This window comes from Elaeis guineensis, chromosome 13 (genome assembly GCF_000442705.2).
Source record: "Elaeis guineensis isolate ETL-2024a chromosome 13, EG11, whole genome shotgun sequence".
Taxonomy (NCBI): domain Eukaryota; kingdom Viridiplantae; phylum Streptophyta; class Magnoliopsida; order Arecales; family Arecaceae; genus Elaeis; species Elaeis guineensis.
Window position 1 is genome coordinate 8,702,745 of NC_026005.2, and position 26,922 is coordinate 8,729,666.

The following is a 26,922-nucleotide window of genomic DNA, read 5'->3' on the forward strand; positions in this document are numbered from 1 at the left end:
AGCTGACATCGACCCGAAGCACGATGCTGCTTCTGAAACCGACCAATGGATGGATCCAATAATGAAAAACTTTCGGGCCTGATGGGGAGTCGTTGGCCGAAAGCTCCGACCAACCACCCCCTATAAGAACCTCACCCATCAAGAAAACTATTCAAGGACTCGAGACTAGGAAGAAAGCGATAAGAGATAGTTTTCGCACGAGGACAGCTCTCTCCATCAAAAAAGACAAAATGAGAGGTGGGTACCTGACTGACAACGGCCCCTTTATATAGAGGAATGCACGACGGGCCAAATGAAAGCGGTTAGATTGAGACCATGCCGGATGATGACACGTGGAAGCATCTAGATCCGTCATCGACCTGACGATTCAACGCACCTGTACCAGATTGAACCACGTCACCTCCATCCAAGTGAACAACTCCGACCCAATGACGCTTTGACACATGGCAAAAATCTACAAGCCAGAGTTAAATCGATGATGCCTGACACCAGATCTTCCTACTGATACGACAGCTCAAAGACGACAAAGTGATTGACTGGCCATACTTCAAAGAATATGACGGCAGAGTCAGAATTCGACATAACAGATAACAACTCCTTTCGTCCAAGACAACTAACCACGTGGCTACGCATGCGGTAACTCACCATTGGACTCAGGAGTGGGGGGGGCAACTGTTGGGATAAACTGACCGACCTCCATAAACCGATCAATCTCCAGCGTAGATCGACCGATACCTGACTCTGGTCTCATAAACAGACGATCTTGAAAGCGACTACCAACCGAGTATCGATTAAATAGGCCGACGCTATCCTCAATCGACCAACCGAACACCCCTTACCGACTCTAGATCAGTAAGCGGCCAATGTTCGGACTCTACAGACAACAGACTACTTCGACCGTCGATATTTCAGAGTTACTAACTGACGGTCGACCCCCGACGTATAGTCAGCCGACTCATTCAAATATATCATAACCGTCACGGATGGTTACTCCACTGATATCATGGCGTAATCCATGGGGATTAATAACCCACTACGAGATTACCGTCCTGTGATTCTATGCCATCAAATGCGGGACCATATCCGATAGTTACAACCGTTTACTCTATAAAAAAGGAAGGGGGTAAAATAATAGTTTCGGTAAGCCAGTTTTACGCTGTGCTCTGCCACCATCTTTATTCTAATTGCTGTTGCCCGATCTCTCTCTCCGACTTAATCATCGGAGGATTTTCGTCGGAGATAACTCCGATCAGTGTGAATTTCATTTTACAGATGCTCATTTCTGACGATAGATGACGAGAGAGTTGACCACAACAAATTCTAATCAATATTTTGACACCTTTATTTGAATGAATATGAGACCTCATCTAAACCCTAAATCTTCTACTTAGAGCTAAAACGGTAAATACCAAAATAGAACCTCCCACTCGTGCGAACAGATGATGCAACTAGGAAGCCATAGCCTAGATTGGACATGGCCATTTTTCCAAGGCATCTATTTTTTAATCTAAATCAGATATGCTCTAATATTGTTTTGTCAGGAAATTCTACTAAGTGAGAGAGAGAGAGAGAGAGGAGGAGGAGCGTACAAGACCAAGAGATAAGAACATACATGCATGTACAAAAATTGGCTCACACATAAATGCAAATAAACACCAAAAATAAGTAAATTTTTTTTTTTTCTTTTATCTCTTGCCATCATATTACTGCTCAAAATGTTTGTTAAATTAATATCTAACGAACAAATTAGATGATGTGCTTTAGCTTGGAGCCACTAACTCTATATAGAAAAGCATTTCGTAAGAATTTTTTTAGTTTGCGGAAAAAGGATGAAAAATGTAGTCAATAAAAAAATAAAAAATCTTTTTTATTTAATTAATTTTTTTAAAAAAAATTAAAAATAATATAAAAATAGAAACAAAAATCTATACGGAACATAAATTTTTAGTTTTCTACAAACTGAAAATTCAAAATCATGAATAACATAGAATAAATTTTTTTATTAAAGATATAATACATATGCATTCTATAAAATGGTTTTTTTTTAATAGCCAATTAGATATATCAAAATTATTTATTTAGATATTATATTTCAGAAAAAAATATTTTGGCTAGAGAAAATTGTTCCACACTAGAGGGCGACGGGATATTGCGACCCATTCGTCAATGTAGAAGACATTTCGTCGTGGTAAGTGGGTCCACGCGCAGAAGGAGATGCTACGAAAGTGCGCCAGTCGTCCGCATGAAACGTGGCAGCATCAAGCGCCGTCTGTTGCCTGATCCAGTCGTTGTTTACGGAAAGACCACGTGGCGACGGAAGGAATCGATTTCCCGGAGGGGGACCATCCAATTCAAAGTTCAAACGGCTCCTTTGGTGGAAGCCCGGTACTGCCACAGCTTGACCGTTCTACGCGTCCGCTGGAAGAAATTTTGAAATAGGAGAGGAAGATGGTCCCCTCGATTTTGATTCGTTGTACCCGCATAGGAACATGAAACGCTAAAATCTTAAAATGATCTTGTGACACGTTGCGTCCCGACCAATTCAATCGTACCAAAGCTTTACAATCTAGCGGAGATGCCAAAATACCAGATCCCTGCATTAGTTTTTCTAGGGGTGCATATGAATCGGGTTGGTTCAAGTTAGAGGCTAAACCAGAGTCAATGTGATCTAAATTGGTCATCTAGTTGGCTCAGGTTGGAGGCCAAACCAAAATCAATCTGATCTCAATTGATCATCAATTTTTGGAACGGATCAATAAAAAGCGAAGCACAACTCACTTGTTCTTAAGTTATTCCATTTTTTTAGAAAAACAATTACTAATTTTATTCGAGAAAAAGATGTAATACCTTGGGCCACAATGTATATAATAATAAAGATATTATAGAAGATATTTAGTAGGAAGGAAAAAAAAAACAACTCAACCAAAATGACCTAATAGTTTATACAAAAAATAGAAAAATATAAAGTTATAAACTATGTCTAACACAGATTACAAACTAACAAATGAACACAAATGCCATATCTATCAACTTAACCACAAATTTATTTATACATATAAAAAGCCAATAGAAAATTTAAAGAGATAGATATGGGAAGATATTTATAGATGATATTAAAATTACTCAAATACAATAATACATGTATAAGCAAAAGTTCATTTAAGGCTTTCCATTAAAAATAGAAAAAAAAAAAAAGCTAACAATAATGATGGAAAATCACTAATATCCAGCTCCTATCTAACAAATAGTGTCTGAGCGATGAGTAAATGGTTCGGTTTGAATTGAGTTTGGGTCACCTAACTCCTAAACAAAAATCTAACTCGATCCTACCAGGTTTGGGACAATTAGAATCACAATTGACCAGTCTTATCTAAAACCCAACCCAAACTAACCCAACAAGATTGGCTCCGCTCGGTTCTTCAGTTGACCATCATTATATGATAAGAAAATGTGAATCAATGTGATCATTTGAATGCTAATCTATTTGCTTCAATGGGTATGTACAATGTTAGTAGCTGTCGTTTATCATCTTAATTTGAGATATTTCAGTGTGAAGACTGCGAAAACATCTTTTCAAGATTTTCCTATACCAATAAAAACTCAAGAATGAAAGTTGTTGTTATGAGTGATGGTGATGCCCCAGAGCATCATAAACCCTTTTGATAGGGTTATTTGGGCTGTCATCAAAGACAAAACACACCCATAAATATAATTCTCACTCTTGGCCAGTAGGTTGTATCCAATATTCATGATTGCATGCCTTTGAACATGCAGAATATGCCTCATGCATGAAATTATGATGAGAGTGACAGCATAAGACCGAGTACACAGCGACAGATTTATCATCTACGTGAACAAAAGATTCCATGCATCATTAGGTTTCCTGCACAGGAGGGTTCAATGCTGAAAAGCTTGGCAGGCAAATGAAGCACCAAACACTGCTTTCAGGAAGGATGGCATCAAGAATAAGCTCAGATTTCACCCGTAGCCAACATCCATTCAACCAGTCTGCCAATATTTTCTACCAAGAAGGTAAACGACTCTTGAGTAGCTACCTCTAAAATCAAAACAATACCAGTGACAAGCCATGTACAATCTGATGACTGAAACAAAATTGAGATTGACATTAATTTGTTCAAACACAATCTGACGACTGGTAAATGTCAATCAAGATCTCCAACAAGAAATAATCTCAAAATCAAAATCCAGCACCAAGTTTTCTCAATGGCCATCAATAAGAATCATAAACCTCTCAAAATCCATACAAGAATCATAAGGTGACGTCTGAATATGCAATAAGGACCACCACTGGCCCTTAGTTTGTGAAAATCTCTTTTGGACCCGCATCGGGCATTGCTCATTTCAGAATATTCCATTATATTTGGCTATATTAGGCAATGCGATGCTAAAAGTATGACCAAAGAATAGTTGATTTTGTAGCTTGCACTATGTAGGATTCCCTTCAAAACTAGGAAGCAGAGACGTCAACCAGGACACAGCTTATTACCTCTGACCAGGTGGTAATTATTCGCTAAGATCATCGACATAAGGAGTCCAAATCAATTTGCTAGCATCAACCTCGAGACCTCCACTGCCAGCAGCTTTCAGGTGGTGATCAAGGATCTTGGGGTCTCTACATATGACCGGCCGTCCCCCTTTCTTGTATTGTACCAGCTTCAGCGTCCGTAGTGTATTAAAAACGTCAAAAGGTCTTATGGCAGTCATTTTGCTGAGTTTCTACAAATGAATGAGAGAGACTCATTTCCATGGGATTGTGATATCTAACATGGCAGTCACAGATTTCATTCAAAATCATACATGCCAATAAGGCCAAGCCACAAGCACGGTTACGACCATCAAGCCCCATCTCAACTATTAGAGGTGGTTTCATAAATCATCATTCAGTAATTATTCCTTTTACAGGCTATCTCTAGTAATACTTCTAGCCTTTTTAGATCCTTCTTCATGACTCTATGCATGTTTGCTTATATCTTCTACTTCCCTTTCTAAAACGTTCAATATACATTCAAAAGTCTCACCCCATGATTGCCTTATCAGATTGTTGTTGCACATGCTCATAAAATGCTATTGGTTTCCAATCATTTGATCATCAATTAATGATCAGCATTGATGGTTTTACTGCATCCTTCTCATTAGCTTGGACAGTCTTGCCCATCACTCTGAACCATACAACATAGTGCACCTTTATTGTTTTTAATAAAATTCAAGTTGTCAAGGGATGCATCGGCAAGATTAACACCCCAAAACACCTCCCTGCATAAATTCCTCAGCTCCTTTTAAATGTCTTTCATCTATCTATCAATTCTTTTCTATAATATAATAAAATATTGAAACTGGGCACGACGTGGTGTCTCTTGTCCATCAATATTGATGAAGGACTCAATTTCATTTCCATTTAAATTGAAGCTGCATTTTGATTATATCCCAAGCATTGGTACAATTCAATTTTTATGGTCATGTAATACCTCCACAGAATTTATATATCTCTGGATGCAGATCAAATGACAAAAAAGGATACTATCCAAATACACCCTTAACTAAGACATTATGAAAGTTTTGGTCATGCTGTCCAATCATTTACTGAAGAACTATTAAACCAACCAGCCTCAACTTGACAAGCAATTAGGCCTTGGGAACTGTCTGTGATAGAGATATACATACCAGATATAATGCTATTTAGGCAAATATTGGTTAGTTTTGTGTAAGAATACCAAAGGATCATTCAACTTTTTTTTTTTTTTTTTTAAAAGAGAACAAACTTTCATATCCTTTTTTCCTATACATTCTTCACAAAGTTATCTGCAGGATTAATACTTTTCCTAGTTTTCTGCATCAGTCTCCCCTTTACTTTCTAGGTTGATGTGATTGTGATGGCAAAAGTTAAAAAATAAATACAGCAACACACTTGGTACCTGTTTATGATTTCTATGATAAATGTTACTTCCACAAGTAAAAATGAAAAGGAAGAAGCCTATGGTTTGCATGTTCCACGCACAACTTAAGCCTTCCAATTTGGTGGAAAGGGCTGGCAGAATAACTAGGTGTGACTGATCTTGACTTTTTGACTAACATACTACACTCAATGCGGCAAGCAACCTATAGATATATCCCATAGGATTACTAATGTATTTGCATAGTTTGAATATGAATATAGCAGTAATGTTGACAAAATCCAATACTAGTTATCATTGCTATAGTTTGAATATGAATATAGCAGTAATGTTGACAAAATCCAATACTAGTTATCATTGCTATAGTATGCATAGAATATCCTAATACAGTCAAACCATTGCTTTTAAAATTAACTCCACAAAAAGGGACAAACAGTAATTCCTTTTTGACAACCTAGCATGAGAGAAGTGCAAAGGGATGCTAACCTTGAAGGAGATATCATTTTTGTGCTCTTTGATGGCATTCAAAAGAACCCTAGTCCAGTATGATTGGTAGCTTCTCCATCCCAGATCAGAAAGTGGCTTCTCTGGTGTCCCCACTACACCCTCCCTCTTTGAAAGTTCGTAGGCTGTGCAGAATTGCTAAGATGCAATTTAGACCATATACTCAGAAGAAACTAACCAACAGAGAAAAGAGGAACATATATGAACGCAATACATGGATGCCTTTCCTTCTTTAAAGTTCATAAGCAGCACTGAATTAGCATTGCAAAAGTGCATTTGAGACTATAAACAGAAGAATAGAAGAAATGTTTCTATGCATGCAGTATCATCCACAAGTTATGCATTACATTCAATGGCCCTGAGTTATCCCACAGTTCACTGACATTATCATCTCAAGGACCATGGATGAAGGTAATGTTTATTCCATAGTTCCATAGCATATTGTTCCCAGAGAAGTTCTATTTCAGATATTGAAAAACAAGTTCATGATGGAAAGGGCTATAACTATTCAGTTTTGTTTATAGTTTTCACCTTTAGCTACAAGAAACTTGGACTGCCAAACACACGCACTCTTGGATGCAAGTGTTGAAAAAGCTACCAATTCAAATGCTTGAAAATGGCAAACAGTACAAAAAATACATTTCAGCTACCCAAACTGCATTAAACTGGAAGAAACTGTTCACATATGAGATAAGCAGAGTTAAGATCATAGATTAGTTCATCAGTCAAATGTCCAATATTCAGACTCAGGATTCCATTCTAATCTTTTAAGAATACTTAAAATGATGCATTATGCATATGATCTGAAGTTCTGAACACTGGAATTTGGCCTCATAATAATCGGAATGCAGAAGAGGAGCTTGCTGAATGCAGAAGATGGAGCTTGCTTTTGACTGATATGTACTTTCTCAAAGCAACTACAGAAAACTACAATTTGTGCCCTAGGCCATTATATATCTATCAATATCTAGATATTGTAGCTATTATAATTATCAGAAGGAGAACCAACAAGCATCAAGAGAACATGGTAGGAAGCTTACAAAATGCAATAAGAAACTTTCCATAGCCTTTTTGCTGGTATGGAGGAAGGGTGAGAATGCAGGACAAATTGTAGGAATCTTCTGAGTATTTTTCCTGCATTACAGGATATGAGTAGAACGAAAACATATAGATTGGTGAGCGTGCAAAATGAAAGCCTATCCATTTGAAGAGATAAAAAGCTACTAAATGGAAATCAGGATACAAAGCCACATAAGACAAGAGTGTTTGGAAGCAGTTCAATTAACTTCATTTTCTTGTCAACTCCAATTCTAGTTCCACTCTGTTGCCTTCCTAATAAATTTACTTATTTTTGGACCACCACCTCATTCCTCCTTCTTTTCCTCCATTCTAGCTTCTCAATAAAATTCATAATGTTTATGGCAGCCAAAAACTGATCAAAGAACTTCTGAAAAAAAAACATGCTAAACAATTCTATATGTAATTTGAGACTATATAGTATACGTATTTTTCCAGCTAGAATTGAAAAAAAAGTTCTATTGTTCAAAAAAAGTGTTGTAATGAAATTAGAACTAAGGAGCAACATTAGATGTATTGTAAGAAATGCATGCAGAGCAATGACCCTAAATAAATAAAATTTATATGGTATGGTCTTTTTATAGAGTATGAAAGTACTATGTGTGTGTGTGCAGAAATTAGTGAACTAGTATTAAGAAAGATACAAGCAAAGTTTTAAATCCCGTGGGATGAAGGTGTCCCAATATTTCTATGGAACAGGATGCCCCGCTATCCCATCCTATCCCGACAGTCGTCTCGGTCATGCAACTTAGTAGATATCCTCCTTCTCTCTCCCCTTCTTTTTTTCTTTCTTTCTTTCTTTTTTCCTTCTTCTTCCTTCTTTTCTTTCTTTTCCTTCTACCTTTCTTTCTTTTTTTCTTTCCTTTTGTAATCCCTTCCTTCCTTTCTTTTTTTTTTCTTTTTCTTCTTCTCTCTTTCTTTTCTTCCTTCTGTCCTTCCTTTCTTTCTTTCATTTTTCTTCTTCTTTCCTTTCAATTTTCTCATTTTTTCATCATTCTTTCTTTCTTTCCTCTTTCTTCATCTTTCCTTACATAGATGGGTTTCAGAGTCTCGACCCCATTCTGATCCCGTTTTCTCACAAGAATGGGATGGGATGGCTAGGGCGCCTCCTATCCGCCCAAACGTAAAACCTTGGATACAAGTATCTCTAAGTGCACCCCTCAAGCCTACGGTTTCAATAATCAGCTTTTTGCGCAATATGTTCTGAAAATGAGCACTAATAACAGATGGTGATGAAGTTTCAATATACTTTTAAGGATATTATAAAGTATAAGGTATTGAGATAGATCCATAATCATTCTCTTATTTCACAATCGTGAGAAAATGGATCTTCTTCCACTTTAAATAATATCTTAATCATTAGTATAAGTAGTATATGCGCTCCCCCATGTTGAGAAAGCAGACAATCTTTATGGTAGTATAGGACATCCCATAATCTTGGCCTCTACACTAAATGAGAAATTACAGAAGTATAAAAGATAGAGAAAAATCATCCGGATAGGAAAATTGGAATACATAGAGAGGACTATTAAAGGAAGTCCACCAAACAAAGAGGTAGATGGACAAAAATTTCTCAGATAGGCTACAAGAAGGAAGTATAAAGTGGAAAAGTACTTCTATAGAGTTATGCATTTTCCCATAGGAAAAAATTGATTCCTCACTGAAGAAAACAGAAATTTGGAGAGAATTTCTTTGTATATTTCTGAATAATAATGCTCTTTACATAGGTCCTATTTATATACATCCACTAGTCCTAGAATAGGAAGCTAAATAATTACAAAAGAAAACAAAAATAAGCAGGGGAATTAGCTATATACAGAAACTGAAATTAATTCCTAATAATTTGAGATTCCTATAATCATGGGATTTCAACAGATACCATAATTTGGGATTCCTATAATCATGGAATTCCAACACTCTCCCTCAAGTTGGTCTATGAATATTACACATGCCCAACTTACAAACTAAAGTGTGGAATACTCTACTGCTTAGTCCCTTAGTAAATACATCAGCCAACTGCTCCTTCGAAGTCACATAAGAAACAGTTAATGAGCCATCCACTATCTTCTCCTTTATGAACTGTCGATCAATCTCTATGTGTTTGGTCCGATCATACTGAACTGGATTGTGGACAATACTAATAGCAGTCTTGTTCTCACAGAACAAGGATAAACTATTTGTTTCTGACAACTTCAACTCTTCCATCAATTTCCGCAACCACAACAATTCATAGATATCCTGAGCCATAGCTCTATATTCTGCTTCTGCACTTGATCTTGCTGTCACATTATGTTTCTTACTTCTCCAGATAACCAGGTTACCTCCAATAAATGTACAATAACGAGATGTTGACCTTCTATTATCAAGAGATCCAGCCCAATCTGCATTAGTAAAAGTTTTTATCTTTAGGTGGCCATGCTTTGAGAAAAATAGTCTTTTCCCCAATGCAGATTTCAGGTATCTCAAAATGTGAAACACAACTTCTAAGTGGAATTCACGAGGATCATGCATATATTGACTTATCAGACTAACAACATAAGCTATATCTGGTCTAGTGTGTGAGAGATAAATCAATCTCCCAACTAACCTTTGATATCTTCCTAAGTCAATCGAGTCCCCAACTCCTGCTTGCAATCTATAATTAGCCTCAATAGAAGCATCTGCAGGTTTACATCCCAACATGCCAGTTTTTTTCAAGAGATCCAGAATATATTTTCTCTGAGAAACAAAGATCCCTTTATCTGACCCGGCAACCTCTATTCCAAGAAAATACCGCAGCTTATCCAAATCTTTAATTTCAAATTCTTAGGCTAAGAGCCTTTTTAGATGGGCATTCTCCTTCTTATCATCTCCAGTCATAACTATATCATCAACATAAACAATAAGTAATGTGATCTTATCTCTACAATATTTTATAAATAAGGTATGATCAGCATTGCTTTGATGGTAGCCTAAAGAAATCATGGCTTTGCTAAATCTGTCAAACCATGCTCCTGATGACTGCTTCAGGCCATATAATACCTTCTTCAATCTGCAAACCTTCCTTTTGATTTTCTCATCATCAAACCCTGGAGGAATCTCCATGTACACTTCTTCTTCTAAATCTCCATGCAAAAAAGCATTCTTGACATCAAACTGCCATAAGTCCCACTTAAGACTTGCTGCATAGGATAACAGGATTCTGATAGTATTCATCTTTGCAACAGGGGCAAAGGTCTCCTAATAATCCACTCCATAGGCCTATGTGAAGCCTTTTGCCACTAATCTGATCTTGTACCTTTCAATTGAACCATCTGTCCTATGTTTTACTGTGAACACCCACTTGCATCCCACTGGTCTCTTTCCCAATGAAAGAGTAACAAGATCCCATATCTCATTTTTTGCCAAAGCCCTCATCTCCTCAACCATAACTGCCTTCCATTTTGGATCAACATATGCTTCCTTCCAACCCTGTGAGATAGAAACAGAAGAAACAGACAAGACAAAGGTTCTATTGGAAGGAGACAAAGAATCGTAGGAAATAAAATTGGAAATGGGATGTTTAGTACAAGTTCTGACTCCTTTTCTAATAGCAATGGGAATATCAAGATCATCAGTAGAAGAATTAGGATTAAAATCAGAATTAGAATCATCAAGGATCAAAGGAAACTCACCACATAAATCTTCATAATGTTCAGGAACTGAATTCAAAGATGCCGGTTGATCAAGTGTATTATGCTCAATAGCTGTATCTGTCTTGTTCCGACATATGTAAGTTCTCAAATCCAGTCTATCCAATCTCCCTAAGGGTTAAGGTGGTTGGTCCTTATTATCCTCATTAAGGTCTGTCCCAAGCCTAAGAATCTCTCGCTGAAGAGGATAACATGAGGAGAACACCTCTTCATTCTTATGCCCCCCTGAAGATGTGATTGAGTGGAGAAATAGGGCTTAGATTCCCTAAATGTGACATCCATACCAACAAAATATTTACTTGAAGGTGGGTGGTAACATTTATATCCCTTTTGAGTACCAGAGTAACCCATAAACACATATTTAAGAGCTCTAGGTTCTAACTTTCCAACATTTGTCTTGTGAACAAAACAAATACAACCAAAGATCTTTAAGGAAATAGTATAAGAATTACTATCCTGTAAAACCTCTAAAGAACTCTTAAAGTTCAGTATTTTAAGAGGCATTCTAATGATAAGATATGCTGTGGAAAGAATAGCATCCCCCCAGTAAGGTGTAGGAAGGTTCATGGTAAACATAAGGGATCAAGCCACCTCAAGTAAATGTCTATTCTTTCTCTCTGACACTCCATTTTATGTACTAGTATTTACACAACTAGTCTGATACACAATTCCACTTGAATCTAAATAGGCACGAAAGACTCCATCTATATATTCAGTACCATTATCAGTTCTTAGAATCTTAACCTGAGCATCAAATTGTGTACAGATCTTGTGAAACTGTTGAAAGCAAAAAAACACTTCAGTTTTTGCTTTCATCAAGTAAACCCAAGTCAATCTAGTGCAACAATCAATAAAAGTGACAAACCATCTATAAGTAGACAAAAAATCTGTTTGGGTAGATCCCCATACATTAAAATGAATAGTCATAAAAAGAACCAAACTCTTATTATTTATTGAAGGATAAGAATGTCTTGTGTGTTTAGCAAATTCACAAGCATCACAAACTAGCAATTCTGGTTTGTATTGTCCAAACAAAATAGGATATAACCCTTTTAAAGCAGAAAAAAAAGGATGTCCTAATCGTCTATGCCACTGGATGATCTCTTGTTTAGCACTCATAGAATGTCCTAACAAAGCTTGGTTGGGACCAAGATTTGAGAGACCACAACTGTCATCCAGAAGATACAGGCCGTCTTGCAATCTACCACTGTCAATCGTTCTCTCTGTTTTCAACTCCTGAAATATGCAATGAGTAGGAAAAATTTTAATTTTGCAAGGGCTTTAGTAATAGAACTAACGGACAAAAGATTAATAGGAATGCTAAAAACATGAAGAACTGAAACTAGATTTATGGTGGTAGTACATTTAACAGAACTTGTTCCAAAAATAGTGGCTAAGGACCCATCCACTATGCGGACTTTTTTTTTCCCGAACATGAAGAATAGGTTAAAAATTTATTTGGAGAGCCTGTCATGTGTTTTTTTGCTCCAGAATCTATAATCCAAAAAGATTTTTCCAGATTTGCAAGAAAAGCATTACCTGATTTGATAAAATTAGAAGAGACGGCGGTAGTAGATTGAGATTTAAGCTGAGATAACAAATGCCTTAAGGATTGAACTTCTTCATTAGAAAAAATCCCGATATTATTTGTTTCCTCAGAGAAATCCACTATTTCAAACACATTCGCTTGTGGTCTTGATGAACCCATCCGCTTGCCACCACGCCCTTTGGTTGGGCGACCATGCAGTTTTCAATAATGTTCTTTAATATGTCGAGACTTGCCACAGTAGTCACAGTGTAACTGATCCTTGTCTGGAGGACCTTAATGAGGAACGTGTGATTGCTCGCATAAAGAGGTAGCTACTAACCCTGCCTTGTCAACAAAGGATGAATGAATCATGACACTCCTTCAATTCTCCTCCTATTGGACATATGAGTATGTTCACCTTAAGGAAGGCATAGGATCCTTTCCAAATACTTGGACCCATATCTGATCATACTCTATATTCAAGCTAGCAAGAAAATCATATATGCATTCTTTTTCAATCAATTTCTGAAACTTAACAGTATCAGCAGTACATGTGGCTTGAAAGTCCTGATAGTAATCTAGTTCCTGCCATAAACTATTTAATTAAGCAAAGTACTATGTAATAGTCATCTAACCTTGTTTCGTTCCATGAACTTTGTTATAGAGCTTGTAAATATGTGCATCATTGCCATTTTGAGAGTAGGTTTGAGAAACTGCATTTCAAATAGTGATTGCACTGTTCAACAACAAATACCCCTGAGCAATATGAGGTTGCATAGAATTGATAAGCCAAGACATCACAAATGAATTTTCTGATTCCCACTAAGTATAATTAGAACTGATAATTTCTGATTTTGGACTATCCCCAGTAATATACCCTTGTAGTCCCCTAGCTTGAACGAACAAAAGATAGGATCTAGACCATGCTAGATAATTAGTTCCATCGAGCTTAACAGGACTGATTTGTAAAGATGGGTTATCACTCACAAAGCCCATTTTTGTTTTAATCACAGTCCTCTTTTTCTCAGTCATGTTTTAGCAAATAGGAGAAAAAGCACTGAAGAAACAAAACACTTACAATCGGTAAAAAGAAAAGCAAACCAGGTCAAAAACACAGGCTGGGCAGAGGCACGACACACGAGGAAGGATGCAGGAAAAGAAACAGCCAGAAAAAGCTATTTGAAAAGAGGTCTACGCACTGGCACATGGAAAGGAGGCTGTGGCTTGTGACAGCGCGTGGAGCCACATGCTTCACCGGACGGCGATGATTTTCTAACAGTGGGCTGATCGATGGCTAGGCTTTCTCCTGGGGCAGGCGGTGACACTCAACCCCCTCCCCGCCCCTCGATAATAAGTCACTGGAAGCTTGACCCAAAAAACCCTAATATGGCTCTATAAAATTATGCCGTAAAAAACTGACAAGGTTCTGATACCATGAAGAAAACAGAAATTTGGAGAGAATTTCTTTATATATTTCTGAATAATAATGCTCTTTACATAGCTCCTATTTATATACATCCATTAGTCCAAGAATAGGAAGCTAAATAATTACAAAAGAAAATAGAAATAATTAGAGGAATCAGCTATATGCAGAAACTAAAATTAATTTCTAATAATTTGGGATTCCTATAATCATGGGATTCCAACAGATACCATAATTTGGGATTCCTATAATCATGGGACTCCAACACCCACAAAGGTCATCTTCACTGCATTTATTTTCCACCAAAAAATGCAAACAGATAAAAATGTCTCAGATAGATTGTAAGCAGGAAAGGTAAAGTGGAGATGTACTTCTATAAAGTTACAAACTTCTCATATGCAATTAAAATCTGAAAAAAGTTCCTACGAGAATGAAAAAGAAATGACTAAGCTTGAGCATAGAGCAAAATGTTAGGCAGATAAGAGGGGATATGCACTTGTGTAAAAACATTTAAGAATGTTGAAGTGGACTATGGTAAATGAGAAAGATGAAGTTCAAAATTAATACTATGATAATGAAAAGAGTAGAAATAAGCTAATAAGTTGGTACAAAATGTTTGAGACTGTTGTGATTGAACTGCATGAAACCAAAGAACAAATAGAGAGAGATGAGAAGATAGAGAGGAAGAAAAAACATGGCGGATATTGATTTATGTGGTTTGGCCACAATCTTACATCCACAGATGAGCATGAAGAAGAGATTCCACTATAAACAAAAAAGATGAAGTATAAGAACAGAGCTGCCTCTCAACAAAACCCTAACCCCATAACACCTTACCACATACTTTCCTAATGAGGCAAAAAACATTTGTACTTCAAAAATCAACTCAGGTCCCATGTGCATAGGTGGCCAACACGTGCATCCCGCACACTCTAGTCTCATGTCCCGTGTGGCTGGGACATGGGACCAGCATGAGCTATGAACGGCGCCATCAGTCGACACATGCATCCCGCACGCCCTAGTCTTGTGTTCCATGTGGCTGGGACATAGGACCAGCATGAGCTATGGCCAGTGCCATCAGCCGTCGCCCATCCTGTACATGAAGGCCATGGCTGGTGCCACATTGTGCACACCTATTGCCAGCACTACAAATTTGTCAAACCAAATCATGAAGTGGGGTGGATCTAGGAATTCAAAGTTATATGAGTGTATAGCACAAGAAAGTGGTTTGAGTTGAATGGTTACATAAAAGAAGGGATAAGGAAAATAAGGCTTGGATAGAGTTATAATAAAAGATATTTCAAGTTCAAAGAAATTTTCCAGTTGAGATGGCTTGGCCATGAACAAAAAACAATAAGGAAACAGAAACATTATGCCAAGTCATGTGGCACAATTCTTTATTCACCTAATCATATGAACAAGTTAAATGAAAAGATTTTCTGAAGAAAACCACTTTGTACAACTAATCAGTCATTATCATGTTATACCCTTATCATCAAATTCAGAAGGAAACTCAAATAAATTTGAAACCTCATCATAGTAAAACTTAATTACGATAAGTATCAAATCAAAGATTCCATTAAGAAGTTTACCTTAGAAAAATATGCAACCATGTGGCAACCTCGATCATCACATTCGCAAAGAATGTAAAACAAAAAGGAAGCAACCTCACAGGGTATTGCCTTGTGATCAAGAAAAAATTTTGCCAAAATGCAGAGATTTGTTGTGTAACCTTTGTTCTTCCTGCCATCAACCTATTAAATACTTTCCTGTCAGGAAAAAGCTGAAACACAAAAATATAACTGAATACATCATGGTCATCACACTTAAGATGGAAGAGAATGAACAATGTGAAACAAGAAAGAGAAGAAGTGATTAAGAATAATCAAACCAAAAACTAATCATTATATATTTAGTTGTTATCAAAGACAAATGAGATAGTTGGGAAGCTTATAAGATGACTACTATGGATGAAGATATCAGGAAAATTGTGAATACAAAATAACCAGCTATAAAATAAATGGTAAGGAGTAAATTAACTTTCTAAGTAACCATAAATCTTCACTCACTAAAAAGATACAAACTAGGAAACAATTGAAATCAATAAACAGAAAGAAGTTCAATAAATAAAAAATCTTGCCTCAAATAGAGACAGGACACCACTGCGGTAGATCTCATCGCCTGGGGGATACTTCAGGTCACATTTTCTCTTTTTGGTATTAAAAAAAGAAGAAGATTTGTTAATCACATAACTGAATCGACACAAACAAATATTTGAAAGCCAGGAAAGGAAAAACAAGAGTAACATTGATGCATGCATGACAAATACCATGAATAGAAAAAGATCCTTCAGAAAAAAGTTTATTCACCATTATTTTAATGCAAAATAAATAAAAAAAGTATTTATACTTGATAGGGGTGCAAACGAGTCGAGCTGCTTACGAGCTACTCGAGCTCGATGCAAGTCTGAGCTCAACTCAACTCGGTTATTATCGAGCTCGAGTAGTAGGATACTCAACTCGAAAGCTCGTGAGCCTACTCAAGCTTACATATATATTTAATAATATTAATTTTATTTATAATATATATTAATACATATATTATTAGTAGGCTAAAGTTCGATTTTGAGCTCAAACTCAAGCTCGAGTATGGTTCGATTGATATTCAAGTCGAATCGAATCGATCTTAAGTTTTGTCTATTTTTTATCAAGCCAAGCTCGAGCTTAGAATATTAAGGCTCAATCAATATCGAGCCGAATTTTGAGTTCGAGTATTTTAAGTCGAGTCAAGCTCGAGTTTCCAGCTATTCGACTCAACTCAGCTCGATTACATTTGCACCCTAATACTTGACTAGCCTGCAAGCTATATCACAAATAGCCATAACAAAACCTAAAAATAAGAGTCTATGGAATGTTCCATAAATACAGTCTGAATATGTTCTTCCTTCATGATTCATTGACTCCTATTTAAAACCTATAGTCATGACTCAGGAAATACAAAACATGTGAGCTAATAAATTTGGTGCTAATCAAAATATTTGAGTAGCAAGTGCTCTGTATATTGCTCATGGTAGAAGGTTTCTGTAGAAAAAGAAACAAAGGAAAAGCTCTTATGAGCAAGAGAGGGGTTTCAGCTATGTTCCCAATGACATGCTCAAGAATTTGCAGTGACCTTTCTGCATTCTCTTTTAACTTGGGTGCATTTCTCAGGAAATATGCTTATTATTTAAGAATCCTACTGTTAACCATTATTGGACAATGGTAGATTCGTTATTGCACAAATTTTAGTCTTTATCCCACCATACATCTTTGAGTTTCACAATGTTTGCCAAAAATGTTCTTATGTCATCTGCAACATTGTTATTGATTAACTTGTTAAATTTATGACATCAACAGAGCATAGCTTTAGCTCACAAGATCTAGTAATTTGGATTGAGTGGGTCAACTAGTTTACTCTCCTATTCTCTGTTGGGCCCCAATCTTAAGATACGTTTCACACCATGCAACAAATATTGATTGCTGCTTTTGTGTAGGCTTCAATATTAGTCCAGTCATTCAAATGGTTATAATGCCATATATGGTCATAACTATGTGGTTCTGGCAAATATCTAATGATTAAGGTGCTATGGATGACCAGAAGCAAAAGAAAGCTAGCAAATAACATTTCACTTAACCACGGTACATAAGTAAGTCATCTCCTTATTTCTGGCCCCTTCCCATGGTTCCTTGGAATGTTTTCATTTTAGCTCTATAGCATGATACAACTGCATTTTTTCAACCAATTTTCTTATGGCTTCCTGGAATCCAACTCTTTTGTGACTAAAAATATTAGTTTGGAGTAGGCTTACCTTGTTCTTGGAGGCAGATGATGTATTTGACAAGTTAATTCAGTGACCTTGGAGTGAACTACTATCCCAGAACTGATGCATTTCCCTAACAGCGGTGCCTTGAAGCTAAATTTTGATCTATAACAACGTTTCCAGGTATTGGCAGTGTTTCAGATGTAGGTCCATGGAGTTTGCTGAAGTCTGACTAACCACAAGTGCTGCCAAACATGACAACATCCCCCATTTTACACCACCCCCAAACCCCTCCACACCTCCCCCCCAACCCCCACCCCACCCCAACCACCAAAAAAAAAAAAAAAAGGAAGAAAAGAAAAGAAAAAGAAAGAGCAAATTATCCTATGATTCCTATCATTAGTTCAGGAGAAGTGTCTAAAGGATGCTGTGCATCCAAAAACAGGGACTCAAACTTCACCAAAATTCAGGCAAAGTCTAATATCTGTGTGGTTGTCTCGATATGAAAAGCTTACTCAAAGGCCCCGAATTCCTTAACAGAAAATCCTAGAGCCTTAGAATTTTCTCTAGTGCTGATCATTACCCGTGGTCCTTTTCTCTTTTCAAGCAATTTCAGAAAAATCAGATTGGCCTGCCACATTTACAAGTGCAACAGCAAACATGAACTCCACAAGTACTCTTTGTGATCTTGCAAATCTAAGCTTATTAATCTCTGAGATTCTACTGTTTCAGATATCATATCATTGTGGTGCAAAATGTAAATAACCAAGAGTGAATGTCTAACAGGATTAAGGCAAATGCTTATGAAGAACTTAGAGTAAATTTTTTTTTGGTGATAATGATATCAATTTTCTCCAACTTAAATGGATCCCAGAAATGCCAGCCCCCTTGGAGATGCTTAATCCGCTGACTTAGGAAGAACTCTTTCTGCATCTTTGCACTCACCCCTTAAAGAGAAAAGATACTATTCAATTCCAAATAGGGAAGGCTTCAACCAAATCCCTAAAGGAAGATTATCACCTCATTATGCTGTAATGAACTTTTAATCTTGTACATCTTCTAATTCAGATAACCCTTGCATTCTTCATGCACATATGAGCTCCCAAATGACCATGATCAGTTTAAAGCACAAAACAGAATATCACCATGAAATTGCTTTTCAACAAAGCAATATGATTATACCCAAGTTTCTCCATCTCGGTACTGGACCATGTACAGGTTCCATCCAATTACAATGTTGGTACATGAGATAGTATGAGACAGCGAGGTGTACCAAGTGTTGGCGTGGTACAAGACATCATACTGTTCAAACCAGTATGGTACGGTCCGATAACGACCAGTACGGCAAACCTTGATTATGCCTCCGTCTTAAGTGGTGCATTTGTTATGTCTGATTACAAGTAATATAACTTACTTTGAAAAGTGAAAAAATGCAGCTGAGGGAGAATTCTAAATGAGTAAACAGAACAAAGTGCTCTAAGATAAATACATAGATGACTCATCATTTCAAATATGTAAATGGATTTAATGGTTCTTCATCTTCCAAAGAGTCCAACTATTAGAGATCCATATGCAGCTCACCATATGCCTCTGAAGCTGTTCTTTCGTCTCTAAAATATTGAGGCAAAATTCACAAAAGTACAATTTCTTAGAGTTCTTGTACTCTGATGGTAAAGGGGAGAAATACCACGTCTCAATCTCATATCTTCCAAGTACTATTTTTTCTATATTTTTAACTTTAGTCAAGGCCTGGTGTTCCTGCAAACTGGCAGCATCAAACCGCTCATAGCCCTGATGATGATGAAAAAGGTGGTGGTTAACCTTTTATCAATAAGCATAAACTGCAATAATCTAATGTCAACATGCAGCAGAAAAGGAGCAGATACATGATTGTCAAACACTGCAAAAAAGAAAGTCAATATGAAAGCTATCCAGAAAGAAAAGAAATAAGAATTCCTTTAATTACATAATAGCTTTTTTTTTCCTTTATTTAAATAATGCCCAGTAATAAAATCCAAAAAATGCAGTTCAGAAAGATGATAAAATATGCAAGATAACAGAAATATATTGGATTTATAACTTAATTCTCAACAGAAAAAGAGATCATGAGAGATTATTTTATTATTTTTATCAATGATTGAGAAACAAGTTGTAATGTCCTTGAAAATGTCAAACCATTAGTGCAGTAGAATATGATAATTCAACTCCAATGCTAAACATGATGGGTACACCATGGAATGAGTCAATTTTAATTGACACATAATGCATTGAAGATCAACTATGAAAAATCTAAATCAGTACATAACTACATAGATTAAAGTTAACTGGTTCATAGCTGCAGATATATAATTTCAAAATTGACTAAAAACTATATAGTCTATTGACTGATTTGACTCTATTCAGTGGGTTAAGACTTATTGGTTTATTGATGGGACTTCAAATTAGACCAAAAAGGTAGAATCATCAGTTACTTGATTGTCATATTTAGATGAGCCACTTCACTCTTCAAATGCTGGATGCTGTAGAAGAACTTTAATTTGATTTTACTGCATATATGCATCATACATTTTCATTGAGAATTTATGAATCAAAATTATTTTGAAAATAAATGATTATGTCAAACCTGCTCTACAAGGCTAAACTTGCACAAATCCTAACATCAACCCTGTTTACGAATTCCCCTAATTCTTTCTTTCAGTTTCCTGCAAGTTGATTTTCATTGATCAGAGAACTAGAATAAATAAGACCCAAAATGTAAGCTGGTATTCATTAAAGAACAGAATATTGCTTCATGTTTTATCTAATTTCTAGCTTTAACAAGCACATGCACTTCAATGGATATAGTATAATACAATTAAAAATCTTGAAACAGTAACAGAGCTTCATCAGCTACTAGCAAATTACTACTAGATTAACAGAATCAAATAACAAATCCAAAACTGATATTATTTACTAGATCTTTTAGCATTTGAATTGGTTTTGATGTAGCACAAAATGAGGGTGTATTAGAACCAGTAGAAACCTAAGAAACAGATAAAGTTTTCAATGTGTACCATTTCATTGAGATTTAAGATTTCTTTTTTCAGAAAAAAATAAGATAGATGGTGGAAAGTCCTTGATCCTCATTGAGTTATATAAATAATTTGTCATGACCCTTGATCAAGTGTTGACACTTTAAGGGTTTAAGACTAGATGAATACATTTCTAAAAAACTTAATTTATTTTCTAATAAAGCAAAATTGCTATTGATGCTTAATTATAATACAAGTCCTTTAGGAGTTCATGATACAAGCTAGAACTATAACTTCAAGTTGTTGGAGGGCATTCAAGTCACCAAGAAAAAGGTTGTAGGAACTTGTGGAGAATCTTTTTTATATTGTAACTATGTTTCTGGATTTTAAGAATTCCTTTCTCCTTTTCCTCTTCTAGAAGTTTGAATTCTGTTTGCTTCTTCACTATCTTTCTTGTACCTTTATCTCAGCTTTTCCCCTTATAATTGAAAATTTTGAGAATCTACCTGGCAAGTTAAAATCCTTCATAAGAGAGGTGAGATTTAAATATACTTACCTTCCCAATCTAACCCATCCCAAACTTCATCCACCTGAGAAAAACCCTTTATTGATGAAGTGCACCATGTCAAATATTTCTTTCTTCACCTTGGACAAATTCTTCTCAATTCAACAACCTCAAACTATCTAGCTAAAAAGGTAGGCCTTTTGCCCTTTAATGAGTCCTTCAAGCTTCTTTCAGGCCCCTCCTTCCCAAAGGTGTCTTGACTGGGAATACCAGTACATCAATTTTGAGTGTTGATCTCAGGTTAAAAGACAAATGGATTCCTTGATACCTAACAATGGTAATGTATGGATGATCATGCCTGTTGATTAACAATAAGCAAAGTTTGTTTTCTCAATACTATACACCATACTAGTATCATCCTATTACCATGTTGATACGTCTGATATCGAGATGGTTCGGCGTACTGATACTCGATACACCTTCCACACCGGTACGACATGGTATGGTTAGTACGCAACGGTGCCGACTGGCATGAGAAACCATAATGGTAAGAATATAATTTTCTATTCTTTGTTGTTCTTTATGGACCACACAACAGGGATTTCTCATCCCCTACTAAAGCATCCCTAACGCAAGTGATAAAAGTACTCAGAAGCAATGTTTTAAATCCCGTGGGATGGTAGTGTCCCAATTTCTCTATGAAACATGATGCCCAACTATCCCATCCCATCCTAATAATGGTTCCAGTCATGTATCCAGATAGAGATTCTCCATCTCTCTCCTCTTATTCTTTTATTTCTTTCTTTCTTTTTTCTTTCCTTCTCTTTTTTCCTTTCTTCTACCTTTCTTTCTTTCCTTTTCTTTTTCTTCCTATTCTTCTACCTTCCTTTCTTTTCTTTATTTTTTTCTTTCTTTTCTTATCATTTCCTTTCTTTCTTTTTTTCCCTTTTTGCTCTTCTTTGTCTTTCTTTTCTTCCTTCTTTCCTTCTTTTCTTTTTCTTCTCCCTTCCTTTCTTTCTTTTTTTCTTTCATTTTTCTTCTTCTTCTTCTTTCCTTTTGCTTTCTCCTTTTCTTCATATTCCCTTCCTTTCTTTCCTTCTTTCCTCATTCTTCTTCTCTCCCCAATGGATAGGTTTCGGAGTCCTAACTCTGTCCTGGTCCTGTTTTCTCACAAAACAGGATGGGACGGCCAAGACACCCCCTTATCCCATCGGGATATAAAACCTTATTCAGAAGTGCACTAAATTAATAATGAACAAAGGGAGGACTGCATTCAATCATGCCAAATCACCAGGAACTAAGGTAAACCAAGACCACAAATCCTGCAAATCATACCAGAGAAAAATTGCTCACAGCACCTCAAACTCATGACCTTGTCAAAAGAGTAAGATGTACCAAGTTCGGGTAAGCCTTATTTAGTTACTAAGGTGAAGGCTAACCACTATGACTCAATTGGATGCAATTTAAATCACCTTTCCATATACTCCATTGGGAAGATAGCAAAACATCGATTATTCAAGAGTTAAAAAAAGTACATTATTCTTCCTCTGACGTGTTAAAAACCCCATTGCTCTGAAAAAAGAAACATAGGCAAAGAACCTTTAAACAGATTCAGTCCAAAGGCATATAGAGAATCTTTGTAATGATAATATAATAAGAATGTAGAGGAAACACAGTGCCTGCACAAGTGTCCCTAGAGAAAAACTATGATGAACGATACGAGGCATGATATGGAATTATGGATCCTATGCCAGCTATACAATGATTAAAAGACCATGACTTCATGACTGACGTTTGATGCACAATGTGACAGCCAATAGATGCTCCTTTAACTACAGAGGAACAGACTCGAGTTAATAATGTTTCAGCTGAAAAATGACAACCAGAGTTTGAATCTCAAGTACCGCAAGAAAGCTTTCATCTACTGCTAATGGACCTCTTTGTCATGTCTGGACTGGCTAGAAATGTAAAAGAATCAGCCAATAACCTAAGAGCTGGTTTTTCCCAACAGCAAAATTAGCAAGAAATCTACTTTTGCAAGAAATTATATTCTATAATATACAAATGATATTTATTGAAAACATAATTTGAATCATAGTCCTGCATAGATCTAGCATGCCAATTACAATAGACATACAGAAACACATGCACACAATGGTCATTCAAATTGTTCCAAGGGGCATCTATCAATCTTTGAAACAAATAACAATCTGTAAGGCTGTGAAGGGCAGTATCAAAAAATTCACTGGTTTGTATGTCAAATTATTATGATTTCGGTGTTCTCAATATCATGAAGAAAAAATTGTAGAGATAAGCATAAGCCTAAAACACTTTTTCTTTCACCTGTCTAAGAGCATACACCAGTCACTTTCCATGGACATCTTTATTGTGATCCATCTTACGTACCTTAATCCTTGAGTAAAAGGGAAAGGCTTTCATTCAATACATAAATATCATTTGAGAATTACTTGTTTTGTTATCGGACAATGATTATGTCAATGGAAAGTTAGACTTGCATCTGTCTGATTCAAAATTTTAAATACTTCAGTCTTTTCAAATAGATAGTACTAGAACAGAGCATGTGCCCTTCATGTCAAGAGAAACACGACATGTGCAAATCAGAGAAACCAACCTAAAGGATGGGGCTCAGGGTTCTTTTAAAATAACTTTGGGAGGCTCCGTAGTCCAGATGCATAATTGGACTCTGAAGCCTTTCTCATTATATAAAGGGACTTATATAACATAGGATACATGATTTTCTTTTATTGTAGGTCAAAAAACACATGCTTTTAATTGCTGTTGGATTTATTCATGTTACCTATCATTATATAATTTTAAGATAGTTCAAGTGCAATTCAAGTAAGCATTCAGTAATAATTTCCAAGGAGACTTTAGATTTAGCATACTTTCTAATCCTACTTTTCCTAGTTTTCCTTAATAACTTTAATAATTTGATCACATAGTATTTTCTAGTATATAGTAAATCGCAGTTTTGGTTAAGTAGAATAGCAATCCCAATGTGCTCTGATATGAAGGGTACTGCTTTATGAAGCTGAAATAGACTTGACAACCAACTAAAAGAGGGGAAAATTCTAGCACACAAAAACTGAATCTACAGCTGCAACAGAGATTTGCTACCCTAGTAAGATGTGCTGTGACTGAAAGTAGCTAGAAAATATAGTAAACTCATGAGAAGTGAATGATTGTTTTGTTTCTCATCAACACAAAAACTTCAAGATGACTGGACAACCTTATACACTTCCAAAAACTTCAGCATTAATCAAGTCTATTTAAAAAAAAAAAATTGTTGTTCACTAACAGAGTTCATGAAGGTATACAATAATAAATACAATAATTAATATCATCGGCATTATCTAAGCCAATGAAAGGCAGCAATTTATATTTACATGCTCCCAAGACCATTGTGTTACCAAAATGTGAACTGGTTGAAACTTCATTTTCAGTTAATCATACCTCTTTGCTTGCCTTCATCTTCCGTTTCTGGTGCCGTGTCATCATCTTTTGGGCCTATAAAACATCATATAAGAAACTTAAATAAATTTGGACTATGTTTAGATGTTCTTCTCTTAGATGTGTGAAATGTCACAAATATGAATAATCTAGGACAGTTATTTTTAGCAAAAGAGGACAGAACTTCAACATGAGATGATAAGAAACTGGACCCTGCATAACAAATTAAACATGGAAAACATGTTGAAGCATTAAAAAAATCATCAATCCATGGAGTTTCAAATATTCCTCAAGGGAATACTGAAAGCCCTCAAGAAGAAACATTTGTATATCAAGTTCAAAAGACCAAGGAGCTGCAGCATGTGACAGCCTGCAGGCAATGACTTTTTGTTGTTACTAAAATTAATGCTAAGATGATGCGATACCTCTGCATACACATCAGTGTCCTTTGAATTAAGATCTAGCTGTTCAAGATTAACCCATTGATCAAGCCTCCTATCAACTGCAAAATGGAATAATGTTATGCACAAACAATTGCCAAGCAAAACTGAATGGGAACATTTCTCATAATATTTTTCAACAAAGATGTATGACATGAAACCATGTAAAAGGCTGTAAAGGATACACCTGGAAGAGTGAGACACTGCAATATGCTTGATAAAATTTCAAGGAAAATTTTACTAGTTTCTACACTACAATTATGGTGCCAGAACAACTTTCTTTTGTTGGCCTCAAAATGGTTTAAATATCTTCTCTGGGTAAAAGGGCATTCCACAACTGATTTGGTTCACCGCTTTAAAGAGTTCCCATTCACTAATTCAGCAATGCAAAGATTTTTGATACATCCAAGAATAAAATCAGGGATGCCAAGTGCAAGGTTTTGAGCAACATGAAGCTACCTTAGCAAGAAGAACAATTAATTTTCCGTTTTATCCAACTACTCTGGCATAAATTCCCTTAAAACTAAAAAACCAGCATCTTTCTTTTTCATAGCAGATTCAAGAAAACCTCTGTATGCGCCATCTAAAAGCTTATTTCTCCCGTATTCCATAATTATTCACATATCTAAAACCAATTTTGAAGCTTATCTCCAGCAACCCGAGCTAAAATATCCTGGTCCACAAGAGAATGTGATTAACCAATTTAAATTCAAAAGGAACCATTTCTCAGAATAGAAATCCAACCTCGCCATGAAATAGGCAAAATAAAAACTTCGAGAGATTTAAAAAATTCAAAAGAAAAACTAAGAGAGAGCTAGAGAACATGATACTCAAACCAGATCAAGATAATCTCCACTAAATCCAAGAAATCAAACCAAGAACATATCTTTTATAGAAAGTCAAAAAAACATCTCTAAAAAACAATTGAAAGCATTCCTTCTGTTTAATCACTTTGTTATCCCACTAATCGTATGCCAAATTTCTTCCAAGAAAGAGAGAAAGAACGAAAGAAACGAACTTTTACCCTAACCCTAACGTTAACCCTATATTACGAAGGAGTAGCCGGACGATGGACTCACACTCGGTGTAGTGGACGTAGTACTCGTAGCCGTGGGGGTCGCCGGAGGGCGTCTGCCGGCGCTCGATGATCTCGGCGGGATGGAGCGTCCCGTCCTTCCACCGGCACTTCAGCAGCGTCCCCACCTTCAGAGGCAGCGTCACCGACGGCCCGGACGTCGACGACGCCGCGTTGCCGCCGGCGGTAGCCTTCCTCTTCCTCCGATCGTTCCTATCTTTGGGCGGGTCCATGGGATGGGGTCGGTCCAAGAAACGGTTCGAATCCAACAAACCGGTTCGCGCGTGAGGAGTTGGGGGAATTTTGTCAAGAACTCCCTGTACGTTTAGACATTTATATACAAGTCCAATGGCTTTGGTCATTACCAAATAAAAAATCTCTAGCAAATGTTAGCTGTTTCCTTTTGCCTCCTATGCATTATGGGTGGAACCTTGTTGCAATGACATTCTGATAATTTTGTGTAAATGTAAGTTTAGGTCTAATATATGCATGACTTAACAAGTACA

At 36.3% G+C, this 26,922-nt stretch overlaps 1 protein-coding gene across 1 annotated transcript; it reads right to left on the minus strand.

Annotated features, from left to right (window-relative positions):
- Nucleotides 1-4,158: 4,158 nt before the first annotated feature.
- Nucleotides 4,159-26,715, minus strand: LOC105056726 (putative MYST-like histone acetyltransferase 1). The gene is made up of 9 exons (XM_073247180.1): nucleotides 26,421-26,715; nucleotides 25,327-25,403; nucleotides 24,905-24,958; nucleotides 19,496-19,705; nucleotides 16,256-16,324; nucleotides 15,708-15,869; nucleotides 7,457-7,550; nucleotides 6,399-6,541; nucleotides 4,159-4,737 (listed from the first exon to the last, which is right to left on the minus strand). The coding sequence occupies exons 1-9, from the start codon at nucleotides 26,647-26,649 to the stop codon at nucleotides 4,525-4,527; spliced, it is 1,251 nt and encodes a 416-aa protein (XP_073103281.1). The 5' UTR covers nucleotides 26,650-26,715; the 3' UTR covers nucleotides 4,159-4,524.
- Nucleotides 26,716-26,922: the final 207 nt, after the last annotated feature.

What these genes read in the sequence shown, in the direction of transcription:
- LOC105056726 (XM_073247180.1), bottom strand. Translation starts at nt 26,649, where the DNA reads ATGGACCCGCCCAAAGATAGGAACGATCGGAGGAAGAGGAAGGCTACC. An exon ending in CTACGTCCACTACACCGAGT is followed by an intron (nt 25,404 to 26,420) that starts GTGAGTCCATCG and finishes TCCATTTTGCAG; the next exon opens with TTGATAGGAGGCTTGATCAA. An exon ending in ACACTGATGTGTATGCAGAG is followed by an intron (nt 24,959 to 25,326) that starts GTATCGCATCAT and finishes GATGTTTTATAG; the next exon opens with GCCCAAAAGATGATGACACG.